General features: G+C 40.3%; 1 protein-coding gene across 2 annotated transcripts; it reads left to right on the top strand.

The window, feature by feature from the left end:
- Nucleotides 1-5,337: 5,337 nt before the first annotated feature.
- On the top strand, nucleotides 5,338-10,658 carry LOC136517201 (long chain acyl-CoA synthetase 2). Of its 2 annotated transcripts, XR_010774237.1 has the most exons (9): nucleotides 5,338-6,074; nucleotides 6,172-6,212; nucleotides 6,327-6,440; nucleotides 8,958-9,021; nucleotides 9,114-9,203; nucleotides 9,322-9,378; nucleotides 9,456-9,504; nucleotides 9,701-9,826; nucleotides 10,065-10,424. XR_010774237.1 is itself a non-coding variant. In XM_066510733.1 (8 exons), the coding sequence occupies exons 3-8, from the start codon at nucleotides 6,391-6,393 to the stop codon at nucleotides 10,082-10,084; spliced, it is 330 nt and encodes a 109-aa protein (XP_066366830.1). In that variant the 5' UTR covers nucleotides 5,338-6,074; nucleotides 6,172-6,212; nucleotides 6,327-6,390; the 3' UTR covers nucleotides 10,085-10,658. The 2 variants fall into 2 exon arrangements, 1 of the variants encoding a protein (XP_066366830.1); XM_066510733.1 differs by lacking the exon at nucleotides 9,701-9,826 and having other exon boundaries at nucleotides 10,065-10,658.
- Nucleotides 10,659-21,133: the final 10,475 nt, after the last annotated feature.

The following is a 21,133-nucleotide window of genomic DNA, read 5'->3' as shown; positions in this document are numbered from 1 at the left end:
ATTGCAACATCCACTCTATTACTACTAAAACAGTTGTAACACGTATACACTTGAAACATGCACTTATTACTACTGCAACATGTTCTGACTACTATTGAAACACTTAAAACAAGCACTTAACACTTTATGAAATGAAGAAATGACCAAAATAAAAGTTAGAGATCTTGACGAGTTATACAACTTTTATATTCATCACTTTTATAGTGGTTGAAAATCATGTTTGAAGTTGTCATTTTCTGAAATTCAAAATTTGAATTGTCCAAAATTAGTGACAAAGATAGATGACCAGACTAAAATGATAGAGCCTGATTTTTGAAAATTTTAGGAAAAAAACCCATCACATTTGGAGTTAGTATGAGGGAGAAAAACTAGTTACAAGTTTCAGCCACAGATTAAAAAGAGAAATCACACTTGTTCATCATTGATCATCATGAACAGTTGTGATTTTTTTTAATCTCTGTGTAAAATTTGTAACTAGTCTTTCTCCCTCATACTAACTCCAAATGTGATGATTTTTCTTCCTAAAATTTTCTAAAATCATGTCCTCTCAAGTTACTTTGTTGATTTGGTCATTATTTTCGTTTGACAAAGTTTGAGCAATTCAAATTTTTTCAAATTTTAAAAAATGACAAGTTCTAACAAGATTTTGAAACACCAAATGATTTCAGCTGAAAAAGTGATGAATACCAAAGTTGTATAACTCATCAAGATCTATAACTTTTATTGTGGTCATTTCTTTATCTAACAAAGTGATAGTAAACATTGTTCATAAATCAACATGTCTCTCGTATAGTTTATGAAACTATGAGTGATATGTGAATTTGTGAGCAATATTTACTAACACTTTGTTAAATGAAGAAATGATAAAAATAAAAGTTGTAGATAGTGATGAGTTCAACAACTTCTATGTTCATGACTTTTCTAGTTGAAATCATTTAAGGTTTCAAAATCTTGTTTGAAGTTGTTATTTATTAAAATTCAAAATTTAAACTATTCAAATTTAGTCAAATGAAAAGATGACCAAAATAAAAGTTGTAGATAGTGATGTGTTCAACAACTTTTATGTTCATGACTTTCTTATTTGAAATCATTTAAGGTTTCAAAATCTTGTTTGAAGTTGCCATTTATTGAAATTCAAAATTTGATCTTTTCAAATTTTGTCAAATGAAAAGATGACCAAAATATAAGTTGTACATCTTGATGAGTTTTACAACTTTGATGTTTACAAAATTTTCATTTGAGGTCATTTAGTGTCCTAAAATTCTATTAGTTGTTTTGAAATTCAAATTTTCAATTTTTAAAATATTGTTTTTGTAAAGAAGAAAATATAGAATTATATCTATGCATATAATAAAATTGTTTATATATACATATATTTATATATATAGAATAAAAAAACTAATATATAAATTTACATTGTGTTCTTTATATATGAATGAATTATAGAATTAGTAATTAAAATAAATTGAAAAATATTTGTAGGGGCGACTAACTCAGGAACCGCCCCTACAAATCAATTTGTAGGGGCGGCTAACTCAGGAGCCGCCCCTACAAATGACCTTCGGTATATAAACTAGAGCCTGCGGGAGGCCAAAATTTTTCTAAGTCTCGTCGCTATTCTCCTCTACGACGCCGGCAGGCTACCGCCTCTGTGCCCTACCTCCGCCGCCTCTGTGCCCTAACTCTATCGCGCCCTACCTCCCCCGATCCGCCTCCAACCCCCGGTGTGTTTTGTATTGTAACTGCAGTTATCAATTTTAATTATCAATTTTAGTTAGTAATTGCAGTTAGTAATTTCATTTTGTATTTTTAGTTTCTAATTTCAGGTAGTGCTACTTTTAGTTTTCAGTTTCAGTTAGCAATTGCAGTTAGTAATTTTATTTTTAATTTTAGATTCTAATTGCAGGTAGACTTTTAGTTTTCAATTTTAGTTTGCAATTGCAGTTAGTAACTTCAGCTCAGAAATTGCAATTCCACGTAGGATTTTAGTTTTATTTTCTTTTTTGTATTTGTTAGTATTTTTAGTTTGTAATTTCAATGTGCTTCTAGTTAGCTTGCAGTTTTGTAATATCAGTTAGTTTTAGTTTTTGGTAGCTATGTTGTCATTTTCAATTGTATTTTCTGTCTAGTATTTGTTAGTAATCTCAGTTTTTAATTTTGATGTGCTTTCAGTTAGCTTGCAGATTGCAATATCAGTTAGTAATTTCAGTTAGCAATATAATTTCTGTGCTGTGTTGTCTCGATTGATTCTAGACTTCTAGTAGAATCATCAAGAATCGCAGTGGAATTAGAATGGTGAATTTGAACTGCAGGCGTTTGGTTTAACCATTTCAGTTTCAACCCCATGGTGCTTGCTTTCTTTTGGCAACTCTAAGAGCTTCGACTGATCCTGTGCCCCGTTGATTTTTTGTTTTTTTTTTGCAGCAAGAAGCCGGAGCTGTTCGAGCCTCTCAAGGCCGGCCAGTCCCCCAAGGTATTGCTACTACCATACTGCCTTCTCTTCTCTGCTCCCTTATACGCCGCTAAGTTTTTCGTCTCTAGCAACTCCGGCCGCCGGTTGGTCGGGAGGTTATTCTATCGTACTCGTAGGTGCTGGTGCTTGGTGCTCTTGTGATCCTTAGCATAGATCCTAGATGGTTAATTAGGCAAAACCGTGTTCTGTAATTTCAGATTTTCCATGGGGCTCTGGGCAACGACCGAGTGCCCCACAGATTTGGTACTACTCCTACATGGTTGCTGGTTGCCCAGCTATCCAGGTTGAGGCAAGCTCTGCTCAGAGAACCGTGTCGCTGCTAGTACTAGGCTCTATAGCTCATGCGTTGTGTTCGATGTGAGTACACCTCAAATCCTATTCCTTCAGTTCTTTCTGCAGTGCCTTTTTATGTTGCTATGTTGCTCGCTCAATTTTCTGTAGCTATTTATATTATCTCTTTGTGGCAAGTTACTTAAGAATGAAACTTCATACAGTTATCTTGTTGTGGCAAGCTACTCAAATGTTATTGACATTACTTTTTGATAGATTTTATTTTTTGATGCTAGCATTACAAGAAAGGGTGATAAGTGTTCATATATCACATATATATTTTAGTCAGTGAACATGCACTACTTACCACCTATTTCAATTGATCTGTGCAATTTAGCTAAACACTTAGTTAGGTGTGATATTGTTTATATTTTTTTGTTGTGCATTCCATCGATCTATAGCAGCAGTCATATTTGCTCGTTTATTCCTTGGTTTCCTACAGCTATTGTGTTTCACATCGAGTAGTAGCAACAACTTGCTCAGGCTTCATGTTCATGCTCATCAGCTAGCCATTACAGGCCAACGGCAGGAACATGAAAACATACCAAAGTCCTAAAAACACAATAATAATGGAGAGAAGTTATATCTAGTAGAGAGTACTGAACTAGCTCAGCATCAGATTTGGCACCGGCACTTTCACTACTACTTCCAGTAAGTGACTTACCAAGTTGCATAGAAGTTAACTAATAAAGGCTTCTCTGACATCTTCTTCAACAACTCATCAAATGAGGAAAAAGTTTGCTTCTTAGCTTCCACCTATCCATCCAAAAATTAAATACAGGTAAAATATCTGAAGAAATGGCAGAAATCAACAAGTTGTCTTTTTTGGGGGTAAAGAAGAGCTATGCAACACTAATGAAAAAGGATACATGTAAGGAACCAGTTATAGGACTCTAAGCACTCATAAAAAATCGCAAATAGTACCGGTGGCACTTGCTCACTTCTAGAGTTACTCAACGGATGAGAGCAGCATCTACACTGGAAAGTAATCCGATGAGTATTAGAAGGAAAAAACATCACCACACAACATGTACTAATTTCATGTTCAGTATAGTTCACTCAGAACTAGGAACTTAACTATTTCAGTTATGTTCAGTCATAGTTCATTATATTTCATGTTTGTAGTTTAACAATTTAAGTTTTTTATTCTTGTTCCTAATTTCATGTTTCGTAGTTCACTCAGAACGATGAACTTAATTATTTTAGTTTTGTTCAGTATTTTTCAGTTTTTTCATTGTTATTTCATTATAGGTTCAGGTTCAGTCATTTTATTTTATTGTTGTTCAGTATTGTTCATTTTGAATTTTAGTAGTAGCTATTTCAACTCATCTCTGTTATCTTTCCATCATCAGTTCAGTTTCAGTTTATATATGAGTTTTGAGATTCAGTTTTTCACTTCAGTTTTTAGTTTTTTCGCTTTTAGTTTTAATTTTCTTTGAGTTTTGATGTTATAATTATTAGCTTCTAAGCATGCTCTATTTTTTTTCAGTTTTTAGTTTTGTTGTCTTTCAGTTTCAGTTAGCTTAGTTTTGTTCACTTTCAGTTTCTGTTTGCTTTCATTTTTCTTTTAGTTTTTAGCTTATAATTATTAGCTTCTAAGCATGCTCTGTTTTCATTTTTTTTTCAGTTTTTAGTTTTCTTTTCTTTCAGTTTCTTTCATTTTGCTTTGAGTTTTTAGCTTATAATTATTAGAGGGTATTATGATTGTGCTTGGCTGCTTGCAATTTTCCAACTGGGGAATGGTTAAATTAGTTTCTAGAAGCTATTTCAGTGTTTCATTTTTTTTTCAGTTTTCCTTTTAGTTGTATGATTTTTGTTAGTTTTCAGTTTAAGTTTTTTCTCTCTCTAGTTTTTAGCTTCTAATTATTAGTTTCTATGTATATCTTGTTCTATGCAGTTCCAATTTTCTTTTGGTCATTTATTTCAGTTTGTAATTTTAGTAATTTATTTCATTTTTCCTTTTCAGTATGCATGGTACAAGGGTAATATGATTGTGCTTGGCTGCTTGCAATTGTCCAACTAGTGAAGGTTAACTCGCTGAAGAATTTGAATTTATTGGCCATAATTGTTAGCCATAAATGAAGGATGACAGTTTTTTGGCTATTTTTGCCATCAGCTGTTGCTCTATGTTTGCTAAGCAGCTGTTGCTTTTTTTTTGTCAAATCTCCCCTCTCCTCTCCTCTCTTTTGTTTTGCCGATGATGAAATTGTCCAAGTCCATACATTATATGAAATATGAGTTGATGATCAAGAACTTATAAGGAACTTGGCATCATTACCAGCCGCCCCTACATTACCTTCTCCTCTCTTCTCTGTTATGATGCCTTGATGCTTCAAGTTCATGATCAAATGATGATTGACATGTTTCTGAGGCCTCTACTACTACTCGTTTTTTGATATATTGTTGTTTTATAGGACTACTTTGGTTTATAGACCCTTTTGATTTCTTATACCTTCTCGCGTACCTAAAGCACACTTTCTTGTATCTATTAGAACAAAGTGCAAAATAATGTCGTGGACACCAGACAGTCACTACAACACAACCCACCTTTCCCTACAATTATGTGTTGGTAAATCTAGGGTTTTGGCAACACATAATGTGTTGGCAATTCTTTACATTTTTAGCGTCACTTAAACTGTCGGCAATAGTAATATAAGGCTACAACTTATATGTCAGCGTTTCTCCTTCCAACACATAAAGTGTTGGCGAAAGTTTTTAGACAGAAAAAATGTTGTCGTATCCTACCTAAATCACTATCCTAAGTGTCGGCGAAGGGGTAGGCCCCGAAGACAAAAACAGGCTGCCCACCCTTCGTTCCTTACTCCTTTTCCACTCACACAGACTTCAGAAAAAAAAGAAAAACCTCGCTCTTGCGAGGGCGCAGCCGCCGGGTGCCGCCAGCGAGCACAACTCCGACGCCGGGTGCCACCACCACTGCTTCGCCGCTGGGCGCCGCTAGCAGGGCTCTGCTGCCGGGCACCGCCAGGAGCCGGTGCCGGAGGCTAGCACCCGGCGTGGCCGCCGCCGCTGACGCCCACCCAAATCGCCGCCTCCCAATCCCGACCGTGCCGAAGTTGTCCCTGGCCGGAGCCCCGCAGCCTACAGCCCTAGCCCCCGCCGGCGAATCCAACGGGCGCCGCCGCCCCAACCCCCAGTTGCCCCAGCCTGCGACCGCGCAAGCCTGCCGCCCCCAAGCCCGCCGTCGCCCTAGCCTACCGCCGGCTAGCAAGAGCGGTGCCGCCGTTGCATCCCCATTCCTCTCTGCATCCAGGTGCGTCATCTCCGGATCCCCTTCCTCTCATCCCCATTCCCTTGAGTGCTAGGGTTTCGCCACAGCTTAATTTCTTGTATTTTTTTCTTGGTTGCAGAAAGGAGTAGACGAAGGTGAGAAAGGCTAGAAAGATTCAAGGTTTGGGTTACTTCTCCTGCCAAACTTTCATTCAGTCTAGATCCGCCCTCTCTTCCCCTCTTTGGAGAAGGCTCGATTTAGAAGTGATGTTTACTGCCTTAGTTGATTTTGCAGAGGAACCAGCAGGATTCAAGATATTTTCGCTCAGTGCCTAATTCAAGAATAGGCGCCAAAAGTCATGATTGAGCTATGCTGTGGTGCTTCAGTGAGTCTTCCCAGTTTCATTCGGTGAGTGGTGGATGCAGGCTTTAGTTTTAATTAGCACCAATTATTGGATATTCTGTCACTTCAGTAATGTTTCTGGTAGAAACTATGTGGTAGCTGATGTCAAAGTAAGTGTGATACATGTCTGTATTTTGAAAGCTACCTCTGTGGCCAAAAATAGAATCTCATGAGCACGCAGGGGTTTTTAAGCTGTGACAAGGATAACTCTGGTTATCTTGTTTTTGCATTTCATAGAACATACACATTTTTATGCTGCTGTATCCTGGTGAATAGTTGCAGGCATATAATTTTGTCAAATTACAATTACAGGGTATCCCTGTTCATTATATAACTAGCGTTTTTATTAAATTGTTTCTATTGGTGTGGTAACTAAAAGTACATCTTTTGAAATATGGCTGTTTTCATCTTAAAATTAGGAAAGTTTCAGTTGTGTGTCAATCACCATATTTTTTCTCGTGCCATAGGACTTTCATATGCATGTTACCAATAATATATTTCAGTTGAATCATTTGTGTTTGCACATCAGATATATGTTGATCTTTCTTATATTGGCACAAAAGATTAACTTGAATTATTTCTAGGTTGGACCATTAGTGTTCTTATCATGTCGTTAGGTCTGGGATGATGTTTTTCTGTTATTTAACTATCATTAGTGTTCTTATCGTTATGTCCATGTATGGCAATAAGGTTCTGATGACTTGTGCATCACAGGATTCAGGACTCTGTTTATCTTTCCTTTGACAAATACTGTGGTGACCAAAGTGCAAAGTTGCTTACATGAGGGCTAAATTTTCTTCCTCTCTCGAATTCATGCCACCCTCCCCCCCCCCCCCACACACAAAAAGTTACATGAAGCGGGTGTTAGTTGAATGCTTCAACGTTAATTGTACGAATTATTGGACGTTATATGCTTCTCAGCTTTAATTGAATCAATTATTGGATGTACTATTGCTTTTTGCCAGATTTCGTTTCTTGTAGCTAATGTCAAACTCGTATTCTATGTCAGTCTGAAAGTGCTCCACACCATGGTCAGACTAGAATTGTATTGCCAGGTGTAGGGCTTAATGGTTTTACAAGGATAACACCAGTAATCATATGTTTGCATTTTATTGAAGTCCCTACTGACAGGAAAGTAGTTTGTTATGCTAGTGTTATGGTGAGCAGATGTGGGCGTATGATTAACTTAAATTGTAACCCTAGTCATCATATAATTAATGTTTTATCAAATTGTTTCACCTGGAGTTTTGACTTAAAATTAGAATAGAGAATAGCTGTGTTCCTTTTCAATTTACCTATTCTTTCCTGCTGATCATTTGGATATGCAAATGTGTGTTAGCAGTATATTTCACCACAACCATTCGTCTTTGCACAGCAACTACCTGTTCAACTATTTTGCTGGTGGCAGAGATAAATGTGAAATAGTCAATTAATTTAATGACGAGCATCTTGTTCTCTTATTATATCATTATAACTGGGGGTGATGTTCAGTTATTACTCAGTTCTCATTGGCATTTTCAGTGAAGATTTTTTTGTTAATCAGCCTGCATTGTTTTAGACTCTCTGCATGCTGAGCTTCAAGCATACTGCAGTTTTCTCATTTAGGCATTCCATGTGATTTGAGACATGCCCTATCAGCCTATGATGATTATGGATAGGTATCCATGCATGGCATAGGCCTTTGATGACTTTAGTATTTTCTGTCATAGGATTCATGACTCTGTTTACCTGTTATAATAATACTTACCCTGTTGCAAGACTTCAAAGTTGCCAACACGAATGCTAAATTGTCTTGTTTCTTTGTCTAGAATCGATTTACATGTGTGTGATATATAGAAGTTCACCTCCTCTAACAATTTACCAGTCTATCATGATTCATGGGAGCTATAGCAACCCTGAGATGGATGGGAGGGACCTGTCCTTCCTGGGTAGCTGACTGCCTGCCGGGCTGGGCATAAATTTCGGCGGCGAGCATTGCATATGCCCACTTGTTTTTCCCTGTACGCAAGTGTTTTAGGCCTTAATGTCAATAGCTCTCGTAGTTTTCATTCTTACTGTTAGTCTTTTTTTCCCTTTGAGTGGGCCCAGCATTAGTTAAATGTTATTGAAATACTTTTAGTCTTTGCTTTCCTCCTGAAATACAGAAAAAAAAAACATTAGAACCTTGTGCAATTGTTTTTCACAATCAAAGCAATTTTCATCTTAGTTTTCATTTCAAGTGGAATGTCTAAGTACACTAAGAAATTACTCATGGAGCTCCCGCAGGACATCTAGTCCCCCTAGGACTTCTTCAGGTTCGGTTCCGTTTCCTGGCAGGCTACCACCTGCTAGCATAGTGCCCTCTGTTTTCGCAATGTGTTTTCCTCTCTCAGCTTTCACTACTACGGATTACATATTCTACTAGTATGTTTAGCTTGATGCCAATCTTTGGGTGGTACATTATAGCATTATTACTAGGTCCTGGACTTTTCAGATAATGTCAGTTCGAAATTTTAGTTTGTTTTTGGTTTTGTGATTTCATAGTGGAGCAGTCAAGAAGTACCCCACGAACAGGATGCTCGGCCGACGGCAAGTTACAGATGGCAAGGTAAAATAAAACCTAATCTTTACAGATTTATTTTCACAAAGATATCGCCATGGCTTTCAGATATTCAACTGAATTGTCTTTCTTATATATAGGCCGGTGAGTATGTGTGGCAAACGTACGAGGAAGTGTACCAGAAGGTCATGAGGATTGGATCAGCCATCAGAAGCTTGGGCGTAGAGCCGGTGAGCGAAGAATGTCTTGTTTGATGTCGCTGTCTATGTTGAGATTTCATCTTCATCCTGAAAAAGTGAAAATGCATGCCAGTATTTTGAGAACTGATTCGTCAAGTCATATATGCAGGGAGCTCACTGTGGCATATATGGATCCAACTGCCCGGAATGGGTTATGGCCATGCAGGTGACCTCATTGTATTTTATTCAATTTTTATCAGAATTCTTCTTTAGTGTAATCTGATCCAAACTTTTTTTCTTCAGGCATGCAACAGTCAAGGAATATGTTATGTGCCACTGAATGACACCCTCGGTAGGTTCTCCACTTCATCACACTGACTGAAACACATAAATGCCAGAATGTCTGAGTGCACTGAATACTCAGATTTGTGCACATGGTTAACATGTGTTTATGAACAATCTTATCTTAGTCTAGAAAAAATATTGGAAAAAATTACAATTAATGAGTAACTCACAATAGTGTGCTTATTTTGTCCTTCATTCTGTAGTTATCAAATCCTATTGTCTTATTGACGATTAAGTTGTAACACGATGCATGAGCAAATGCTGTTGAATTCATCATGGACCATGCTGAGATATCCATTGCATTGGTCCAGGAGAGCAAGATCAAATCTGTAAGCAAAAACATTTGCCCCCTTTGAATAATATTATTATGCTCTGCACTGTGGTCTCTGCATCATACTAATTAATATGTTTCCAGTAAAAGCTACATGTGCTTGGGATCCAAGTTACAACAGAACTGGGCCTGAACCTGCTAAAATCAATGTTGTTTATTTGAAATTAGTTTTGGAGATCAATGCTACACATAACATTCTGTTTACATCTGACAACTCGTTGAATTGTATTTTTCAGATACTAGCAGTAGTCCCTAAGTGCACATCCCATCTTAGAGGTTTGCCAACAGCAAACTTGCCAATATGAGCAAAGGGCTGAAGCAGCATGAAGCATCACCATTTTTCGACAAGATAGTTTTCAGCAAAGTGTGTACAGTGTTGGATCTCTTTATATTTTTTCTTTTTTACAAAGCTCTGAACATTTATATATATATCAAGTTGGTGTATGTATGGAAGATCTAATATATTATTTATACAAAAATCAAGTGAATTTGTTCAATGTGATGCCTTCTATATGAGCAAAAGTGGATTTATCAAATTATTTTAATTGTAATTATATCTATGTAGTTTTGTCGATAGTTTTTTTTGGGCAGGGTATGGTTTGTAAAATACCTTGGAAATGGTTTGGCCAACATATAAACTGTCTGCAAAGGTCTTAACTGTCGGCGTAGGTCTTAACTGTCGGCAAAGGGTTAACTGTCGGCAAAGGTTTCAACTGTCGGCGTAGGTAGACCGTTTGCCTACACATAAAGTGTCGGCGATTCTGTTAACTGTCGGCAAAAGTTTCGCCCACGGCTTATAGCGCGACTGTTTCTAAACTGTCGGCAAAACTTTTCGCGGGAGGTTATCTGTCGGCAAATGTGCCCTTTGCCTACAATAGAAAGTGTCGGCAAAAGTATGTTGTGTTATAGTGAGTGCAACCCGATGCCCTAAGCATGATGGGCAGCCAACCTATAAGGAGCAAGCACTAGAGGACCAGCTTACTTAGGAGCAGTTCGATAACGAGTTAGAAAAGGATCTAGAAGTGATGCTTACTCAGGAGCAGTGTGACGAGGAGGAAGGGGAGCAAAAGGAAGAGCAGGAGAGGCTGCTGAAGGCGAAGAAGAAGAGAATGATGATGATGAGGACTCAGAAGAGGGATATGTAAGTCCCGAGGATCCTTTCCCACGTGAAGCCAGAAGGAGGCCAACGGAGGAAGATTTGGACAAGGATTTTGACCCGAACGAGGAGGTAGGAATAAAGTCTTAGCTTGTAAATTTTGCTAAAGCTTTGGCTGTGTTACCTCTGCTAACACTTTGACCTGTCGTATATACAGGTCCCTCCTGAAACTCGGAAAAGACGATGTCGATGTCTGAGACATGTCGCCGGACAAGACGGAGTAGAGGAAAGGAGAGCAGAGGCAACAGCCACAGAGACGGACATTGAGGCCTCTGCTCCACAACCTCAAGACACAACCATGAACACGACTACCAAGCCAAAGAGGAAACGAGGGGATAGAAAAGCAAACCAATATCCACATAAGGCATGTTATGTGATAACAGAGGTTGGGCCAGTAGGGGAGATCCTTGAGTCAAAGGAATTTAGAGGACGATTTCGCAATGCGACCGGGGCCCTAGTAAGAGATAAATTGAACACAACAATCCCTAACTGGAAAGAGGTACCAGAGAAGAAAAAGGATGAACTATGGGACAAGTAGCTGAAGCTCAATTTTAGATTTTTGGTGGGTAAGCAAGAACTGGTAAAAAAATGCTTTCAAGATCATGGGAGAGTCATTCCGATGTTGGAGGTCAGAGCTCAACAAGAAGTATATCCAAAAGGGGTTAACTCCCTTCAATGAGTTCAGCAACATAACTCCTAGTCAATGGGAGGAGCTCGTGGCTCAGAAGACTTCACCGGAGGCATTGGAGCTCAGTGCCCGTAACACCGAGCTAGCGAAGAGGAACAAACACCACCATCATCTAGGCCCCGGTGGCTACTATGCTAAGGAAGAGCAGTTTAGAAAGATGGACGAAGAGGACGCAGCTTCTAGGAATATCGATGTGAAGAATTTGAAGGTACGCTCAAGGAATTAGATATATGTGAGGAGTATAGAATCATCTGGCGGTAATCTTAAGTTTGATAAGCCGGAGACCCAAGAGGCAGTATCAAGGATACTAAAATATGCTGAAGACAAGGAGAAGGGCTCATTCAATCCTTTCAAAGAGAGGGACGAGCTTAGCCTTGGCTTGGGAAATAACGAGCACACAGGCCGCACCAGGGGGCTAGGGAAAAGGATGACCAGGAAGCACGAATTCGAAGAGGACAGACACATGTACAAGAAACATGGCAGATACTAGGAGGCTAATCTTGAGCTCCAAGTGAAGGCACTAGTTGCGAAGGCGCTGGAGGAGCAAGGACTATCTACGGAGCCACGGACATTAATGGCGTCGTCGGAAGAACTAGCATTAGTTGGTAGCCCTCCGAAAGTTCCTAGCAGCCAAGGTTCCACTGCAACCACAACCCCCGTCAATTGCATACGGGAACCAACTAGTTGCACTTTAGTGTTTCTTACGGCCAGCAGAACATTGTGATGGAGGTGGCAACAAGTGTGGCACATCCTGCCGGTGGCTTACACCATAATAATAAGATACCACCAGACTACACTACGGTCGAGGTGCATACCGTGAAGCCCGAGTTCATGCAGTGGAGGATAGACTACGCAACTCCTGAGGGGCTGGTGTTACTCGAAGACATAATGGGACAGTTTATCCTCTGGCACAAATGGGACATTATATTGACTGCTTCTTCGCCGTCTCCCCCTCTCTCAAATTTGGAGCGAGTTGTTGAGGATGGGGAGATATTTTCACCGTCTAGTGACCACCACATTCTTGAGATGCCACATTCTTCCCCGCCTCCTAGCGAGCATGTGCCTGATAAGCCACAACCTTCTCCAGCTCGTACCGAGCAAGTGCATGATGAGAAGCCACAGTCTTCTCAACAAGCGCAGCCGATACATGAACAACGAGTGCCTCATGAAGAAGGTGATGCACAAGAAGATGAGGACGTGCCTGAATGGGAACTTCGAAAGAAGCATCCAATCACCATAAGGCCAATTTATGTTCTGATGAAAGATGTCTCATCGGTGTACAAGTGGTATGCCCATGACCAGTTCAAGCCTGAGAACCAAGTTAAAAAAGTCCCAACACGGGCTTCTGAGGAGGCCGTCACTAGCAAAGTCCACCAAACAGCAAAGAAGTTTCCAAATGTTGATGCCATCAAATAGTCAAAGGATTGCCCAAAAATATATGAAAGAGGCAAGCCCTTCCTACCAAACTGGGACATCTAGCGCCTACCACTTGGAATGAGAAGGTTCCATGATTGGTACTTGCGTGTTCTCCTAACGAGCATAGACCTCGTACAAGCATGCTTCCCCGCCGTCACATTTGGAAGCCTAGCTAGGAAAATTATCTTTGACTTCAATGACATGCAGACAGCTTTCACCTCGGAGCAATGGAAATGAATCTAATTCGCACGTGGTGCCTGTAGGTCCTTGCCCTCCCGATATGATATGAATGCAATCTTTGGATTTTGTTGTAACTAACCTACGTCGTGATTTGTAGAATGCAAGTGCACATTATAAAACAAATGCCAAGTGTGAAAGCCGGGTATATAGACCCTCAAGCTATAGCATAAATAAATTTTAATTACCCTAGACAGTGGAAGCTGGATGCCAAAGAGCTAGCTGCTGGAAAGTCCCTTCGGGAAAAAGAGGACATCCGTGCGAAGAAACTAAGGCAAGAGTCCCTTAAGGTTTCGGCATACATTGCCCTGGCTTTTAAAAATCTCCAACAACACTCTACTATATGGCTACCATACAACTTCGAGTAAGTTCAACTCTATACTTAAAGCTTTGTTCGATATATTTTATTCGATGCAAAAGGGTTTATCTAGTTCTATGATTAAATTCATGCAACAACCACTGGATTTGTATAGGTGTCGATGTCGGGAGGAGCATGGCATGGGTCTTTGATTCAATAGATAGGGACCCGGTGACATACAAAGACTTCATATCGATTCTCAAGACGTATACATATCGACAATCCTCATTAGCTTATATGTTTGTATACATACTTGTAACGTTCACTTTTGGATACTAACAAGTTGCATTTGCTAAAATAATTTGAACAGGACATTCAGGTTCTATGTCAATGAACATCACGGAAGGCATGATCCAGTAAGGAAGGAAAGGCTGGCTATAAAAACACTTTGTGCGGTAAGTGTAACTTACTTTAGTACTCCATTACATGGCTGTCAAAAGCATTACTTAACATTTCCATATGCAAAGCACACAGTGCCCCAAGCAGAAGCCTGGGAGTGTACATTGTGGATACTATGTATGTTCTATGATGAGTAACACCGGTACCTATAGGAGACACCCCTTAAGGGTAAGTTTGAACCTCTTCACCCGTAGTATAAAAACTTCGCACATGATATGAAATACTAAACCGAAACTTGTTCTCTTATAGTGGAAAGAAGAGAAAGAAATGAAAAGAGACACATATTAGGATGACCAACTCTTAGAGCTCGTCGGCGACCTTTGTAACTTCATATTGGACCAGATTGTACACGTCAAAGACACCAACCATGACCGAGATTCTGACTTAGGTAGAAATCCCCAGTACCAACACCTTCGTGAGACTGAAAGGCTAGCTCTAGACCGTTGATAACAATGTGTATGGAATTTGACATTGGTCTTACCTTGTGGGACGGTTTAGACTTGTGGAACGAATTAGACTTGAGAATTATGTCTATTTAATGATGGATTATATATATTCTTGTGAATTAAACTTGTAATGGTAGTTTATATAATGCTCTTGTGCTTGTGGTCAGATTTGAATTATATATGCATATATATATATATATGTTCTGGTCGAATTTGAATTATAAATTTATTTTTTTAGCAGAAAAATGTACTGTAGGTGCGGTTCTAAACTGAATCGCCGTATATATATATATATATATATATATATATATATATATATATATATATATATATATGTTCTGGTCGAATTTGAATTATAAATTTGTTTTTTTAGCAGAAAAATGTACTGTAGGTGCGGTTCTAAACTGAATTGCCCCTACAGACAGGTATTATAGGGGCGGCTGGTACTACAACCACCCCTATAAATCTATTTTGTAGGGGTACTAGCCACCCTTACAAATCGATTTGTAGGGACGGCTGATATCACCAGCCACCTCTACAAATCGATTTGTAAGGACGATCTGCGAACCACCCCTACAAATGTATAATTTGTAGAGACGATATGGTAGGGGCGGCTGGCCGATCCGCCTCTACAAAGCCTCACCAGCCGCCCCTACTAATCTTGTGTGTGGTAGTGGTTCACAGGATGTTTAATGGTAACCACCCGCCTACAACATTAGTTCCTAAATCTTTATTAGAATATAGAGGCAAGCTCATTAACATACATACATACATACATACATACATACATACATACATACATACATACATACATATATATATATATATATATATATATATATATATATATATATATATATATATATATATATATATGCGCTATAAACGGATTATCAATCTGTTGCTTTTGGGCAATCTGGTTAACCCATTGCATAAAATTTGAGCGGTGTTCAAAGGTTATGTAACAACAACGCTTCTCAAGAAGTCACATAATTCTCATATATAAACACGGGTACTGTACTAGTTTAATAATAAAGTATAAACAGATGAAAACGATCGAATTTGACTTTTGTTACTGGATAGTGATGCATAAAGAGAATAAAACAAAATTGAGGAGACAAAACAATCCAAGGTGCCCTCAAGTCCGTTCAAGACCATTTTTTAAGATGTATAGAATGGGATTCCTATCGAAGTAATAATCGTTCTTTCAAATCATGTTGGGCATCTCATCGTGAGGAGAAATAAAATGTTACATCCTTTAAAGGACAAAAAAATGCCGTTCTTTACAAAAGTGATGCTGGTTTTCATGTACATAGACTATAATATACCGGGTTAGTCTGATTTGCATGATCCAAATCCAATTCAGAATAACCCCACCGTCAAAGTTTCACAATTCATTACCCAAAAGTAGTTGTCACTATTGGCTACATCACTACCAGGTATTCGAAAATGAAAGTAATAGGTTACTGGTTATGTTGACACAACGATAGCGCACGGGTCACAAATAAACTGTCGCGGCGTGGCTCCGTAGAAACCGGTCTAGCCGGTTTAGGAAGTCGGCCTAGCCAGTTCCCTCGGGTCGAGCCCGAGAACGCCCAAGAATAACGAGAATCAAACTTACATGGTGAAGAACGGTGAGGTTTATGAGCAAACCACCAAAGGATAATGAATCACGTTTACGTAACAAAGAACGGCTAGTTTTCGGACAAACTAGCAAAAAAAAAAAGTTGAGTGTCAAACATAGGGGTGGATTAAACCCGCGGGTTAGCACCATGATGGTCTGATTAACCCATTGACTGATTCCTTAAATCAGCCAGGGGCTTAGGTGCTAAACCCATTGGTTGCGCTCGTGCGCAGTGCTAAACCCATTGGTTGCGCTCGTGCGCACCCTCTGGCTAGTCGATAAGTGACCTTGTGGGCTGTAGGGTCCCACTTCTGGGGACGCTCCCATCACCAAGGGGATAAGCCAACAAGCTAAGTCCCCACTTGGATCACCCTCGTCCGGGGGCTCGGGGGCCCGACCTCGGGAGAGTGATCTCCGAGCAAGTGTTGCCATGACTACTTCGGCCTAGGCTTGGGCCGAGCTCCGACCCCGATCGACACCAGGAATATACCTCAGAATCTGTCTGGCATCCGAAGCCTAACACGTAGGCAGCACAGCAGGCATCAGGCCGCTGACAGGGGCCTATTTTCTCCATTCTCGAGACGTTGTGTCGGCCACTTTCGACGCAGGGTCACGCCCAAGGCGTGACGCATCATGACGAGAGTCCCCACATGGCTACAGTGTGAAGGCCTCTAGGCTCGCATGGCAGCCCCCTCCACATATGGGAGAAACCTGGCATACAATGGAAGCCATGAGGAGGTGCACCTGGTGAAGGCACAATGATGGCAAACAACACCTGAGAAGATGTCAAGGGGCAGTTGGGACGTTGTTGGGCCCCTAATACCAAACAAAGGAGGATGCACAGCACTGCCGAAGTAGAACCAAAGCCTAGGACGAGAAACCTAGGAAACACCACATAACTTTGAACTCCCTGGCCCTCCGGTATATAAGGCAGGGCATGGGATCCAGTAGAAGGGATCAAACCCTAGAATTGCTAAGAAGCATCCCATGGTAGTTTGAGTCGGCTCCTCGCCCGAGCCACCGAAATCCTAGAATAGTAGTGTAGCTCACCCCTACATCTCTCTCTTTCTCTTGATCTATCGGTTGTAAGAACTTGATTGAGCATTCCTAACACAAAGAGCACCACTGCTGGACGTAGGGCATAAATGCCTGAACCAGGATAAATCCCTTGTGTTGTCAGTGCTTAAGCCTCGGAAGGGGTGGACAACGACACCATGATCTAGTACCTCCCGTTGCCCCAATCAAGCTCGACGAGGGCGTGGATCAAGTAGCTGGACCCCGATTGCATCCACAACTGGGTCGACCTCCGGTCGACCTTTTTGGAGCACTTCCAAGTTAGGTACACCCGCCTTGGAAAACTCTTGGTATCTACGCAAGTGCATGCAGAAGCTGGGTGAAACCCTTCGGGAGTACATCCAATGCTTCTCCTGCGAGCGCAATAAGCTGCCCAACGTCACCGATGGCAACGTCATCAATGCCTTCACTTGTGGCACTACATGCGAGGCGCTCGTCCGCACGCTCAGGTGCGAGCCTCCGTGGATGACGCGGGAGATCTTGGACGTCACCACCAAGTACGCTATGGGGGAAGAGGTTGCCTTGTCCAGCTTCAAAAATAGAGGCAAGGCTATCGCGCCCTAACACAGGGTAGACAACGACGACAACTCTGCCTTCCCTCGCATTGAGGGGTGTCTCATGATCTTCGGCGGGATGTAAGCCTAAAAATTGCAGCGACCGCGGAAGACTACCGCATGAGAGGTCAACATGGTGAAAACCATGACGCCAGAGTGTCTGTGTTGGTCCAAGATGGCGATCACCTTCGACCAAAGCCACCACCGATCACGTGTCGAATCTCAGTCGCTTTCTGCTTGTTGTCAGTTCGATCGTTGGCAATATGCGCCTCATGAAGGTGCTCATGGACGGCGGTAGCAGATTCAACATTTGGTGAGCCTAGGAACTAGGAGATATTATCAACAGTCATGAATCCTCAGGCCGAATCGCCAAGTGGTATTAGAGCTTACGGGGCTTAACATCACTTACGTCCCACTTACCGCCATCAAGTCTTAGGTGCTGGCTGACTTCGTGGCCGATTGGACGGAGGTCCAAACCCCGCCTGCCCCGATCAAGCAGGAGTACTGGCCATGTACTTTGACGGCTCCCTGATGCTCGATGGCGCGGGGCCAGGGTGCTGCTCATATCGCCGAGCGGGGAGCTCCAATTTTGGGCCACTAACAATATCACAAGTATGAAGCATTCATCCATGACATGTGCGCGGCAGCCGCTCTCAGGGCGCGTCGCCTCTATGTACATGGAGACTGTCCACGACATGCGCGCGGTGGCCGCTCTCGAGGCACGTTGCCTCTATGTCTATGGAGACTCTGAGCTAGTGATCAACCAAGTCATGAAGGAATCGACCTGCAGAGACAAAAAGATGAAAGCATACTGGAAGGAGGTACTAACATATTTTTTTTGCTTTTTTAAGTGGTGGTATACTTGCCGGATCTAGATTACCTGCAGTTAGAGTACCGTGGTTACAAGTATCAGAGTACGTCTGTCGTGGATAAGGGCTACAACTAACATGCAAGGAAACCTGTTTAGTAGGCTTCGGCCTGCCAAACTTTCTCTATATGACAACTAAAACTATATTCAATATATTTTATTATTAATTATCTCTGTATATATATGTACTATAAATCTCTAAAGGACAACCTCTTTATGTAAAAGTCATGCTCTCTCTCCCTCCTGTGGCTATGACGATTTTTCAGGCGCTGTCCTTGTTAGTTTGATGGGCATAAAAATATGAAAGGTGTGGCACTATATTCACTTTCTTCGAATGTGTGATTTTGACTTATCTCCACCTTACTTTTTTTCCTGATGCCAAGCACAGCTCCTTTTTAGTTGATGCTCTCAATTCAACGAACCCCTTACACTAGAGTGTAAACAAATGTTCACGAATGATTTCTCACATGATTATATTTTGTCTTGATCTGATACTTGATTTCCAAATTAAAAGGAAGCCCAGAAGCCCAACGAGCATATATATACAAGAGAGCTTTTTTATATGCTTAAAAGACTGAATAAAGTTTCTCTGGCACTAGCTAGACTGGTGTGAGCTGATGAAGCATCCACAATGAAATCTATTTCTTTTTTGTCTATTTTATTCGAGATCCACTGAGTCTCTCAATGTTTTCAATGACCATATTACTTGATCTATGTTTTTATTAGAAGTAATTAAAAGCTTAATGTGTCTTTGATGTCTTATATCTACATATTAATATCATTTTAATGTGATGAAATATAATACTTTCATGTGTAAATGTTCAAAATTTATAAAATTGAGACACCAACCTAAACGACATATTCCGTATAATATAAGTAAGATTAAGAACGCGTAATGAATTGGAGATCAGCCAGAGTCTCCACATGCCCCATGGTGACCCAATATTATTGTTAGTTGTCATTTGGATCCTTTCATTTTGGAGAAGTTGGAATCTACTTAATAGATTAGGCTATTTGGATTGGAATTTGACATTATACAAAGTTAACATATAAGCCTATCTCAAATTCGTAGGGTGTGAGATGGAAATGGAATCTATAGATCACCATACTATGTTTCTACTCTTCAACTTATAACACGCTCTTTAACTTACTTCCCTATATTAGAAATGCAACATATAAGTATATCTTCTTTGTATGGCTAACAATAATATACAAATCTATTCCATATCGAACCATATTGTCTTAATTAATTTATGCCAAAATTATAATTATTAGAATGAATTCAATTTTAAGGATTCAAACAGGTACATTCCTGAAAGTTGTTTGTTGGTTTAGGTAATTTGTCGGGCAGGATGCTCTACCCTCTCTACCCCAGAAAAAGAAGCGATGTCTAGTTCAACTTTGCATTTTATGTTTCTAAAAATAATTATATATAATGCCACATATATCAATTTCTTAAAATTCAGCTGCAGTACCAATTTCTTTGATCTCTTAAAATTCAATGTCAGCTGCAGTACCAATTTCTTAGCACCTCAATGTGCACCTACATATTTGGGTCCCAAAGATCACCGACATGCTTTTCTCCCTCAACTAACGTGAGAATTTTAGTTTTTTCCCTGTAGGAATCAATATTGATAATTCTAGACCTTAAAGTCACGATGGTTGCAACGGATCAATATTGATAGTTTTCTTCCCACCAAGTATAACTTTTGTAAAATAACATAGCAAACATGTTCGTATGTTGCAACGGAACCCAATATAAATTGAAATCCGACTACATATCATCGCTTGACACGCAAGTTGTTCTAACTCGCTTGATCAGCATGATTCATGAGGTTAGGTCACATACGAGATACATAGGGCACAGTCCAATCTTGAAATTAGAATTTGTAACATCATTGCTAGCTAGACGCGAGTTGTTATAACTCGTATGTACAGATATATGAGTCCATGTCAAATACGAGATATGGAGGGTGTAAGCAGAATGGAAGAATCTCTTCACTACCAGTAGTCATGGGAGGTGGCGAACTGATGATAGATCAGTTGGTTGGGGTCCTAGTGGTGGAACTTGTCCACCCGGGTTCAAGTTCTCGACTTGACACGGGTGCTCGTATTTTTCTGGATTTAATGGCGCTATGCATTCAGTGGTATGCGATATCCTGGTCGACAACGAGACGCCCGTGGTGACTTCGTGAATTTCAAGATCTGTCGGCTCAGTCCTTCGGAGGTGATCATAGCGGTAGGGTTTACGTACGTGTATTCATAGGGGTGAGTGTGCGTGCGTGTTATGGACGTCTACGTTGTACTGTGTAATTCTAAAAAAAGTAGTAATGGGAGGTGGACAAAACATGAATAAAATTTTGATTATTTAATATTAGGTATATAGATAAATATAGATTTATCCCCACGAAGCTAATTTATATATTACAATCGACCCGTTTATACGGTCCTATTCCTATCCAATCCTACACTAGCGCTCAATGTG

Source organism: Miscanthus floridulus, chromosome 17 (assembly GCF_019320115.1).
Source record: "Miscanthus floridulus cultivar M001 chromosome 17, ASM1932011v1, whole genome shotgun sequence".
Classification (NCBI taxonomy): domain Eukaryota; kingdom Viridiplantae; phylum Streptophyta; class Magnoliopsida; order Poales; family Poaceae; genus Miscanthus; species Miscanthus floridulus.
This window is presented reverse-complemented; position numbering and strand designations above follow the sequence as displayed.

Excerpts from the sequence above, each read along its gene's own strand:
- LOC136517201 (XM_066510733.1), top strand. The coding sequence starts at position 6,391 with ATGATTGAGCTATGCTGTGGTGCTTCAGTGAGTCTTCCCAGTTTCATT. Across the intron at positions 6,441-8,957 it reads AGTCTTCCCAGTTTCATTCG|TGGAGCAGTCAAGAAGTACC; the intron begins GTGAGTGGTGGA and ends GTGATTTCATAG. Across the intron at positions 9,379-9,455 it reads AATGGGTTATGGCCATGCAG|GCATGCAACAGTCAAGGAAT; the intron begins GTGACCTCATTG and ends TTTTTTCTTCAG.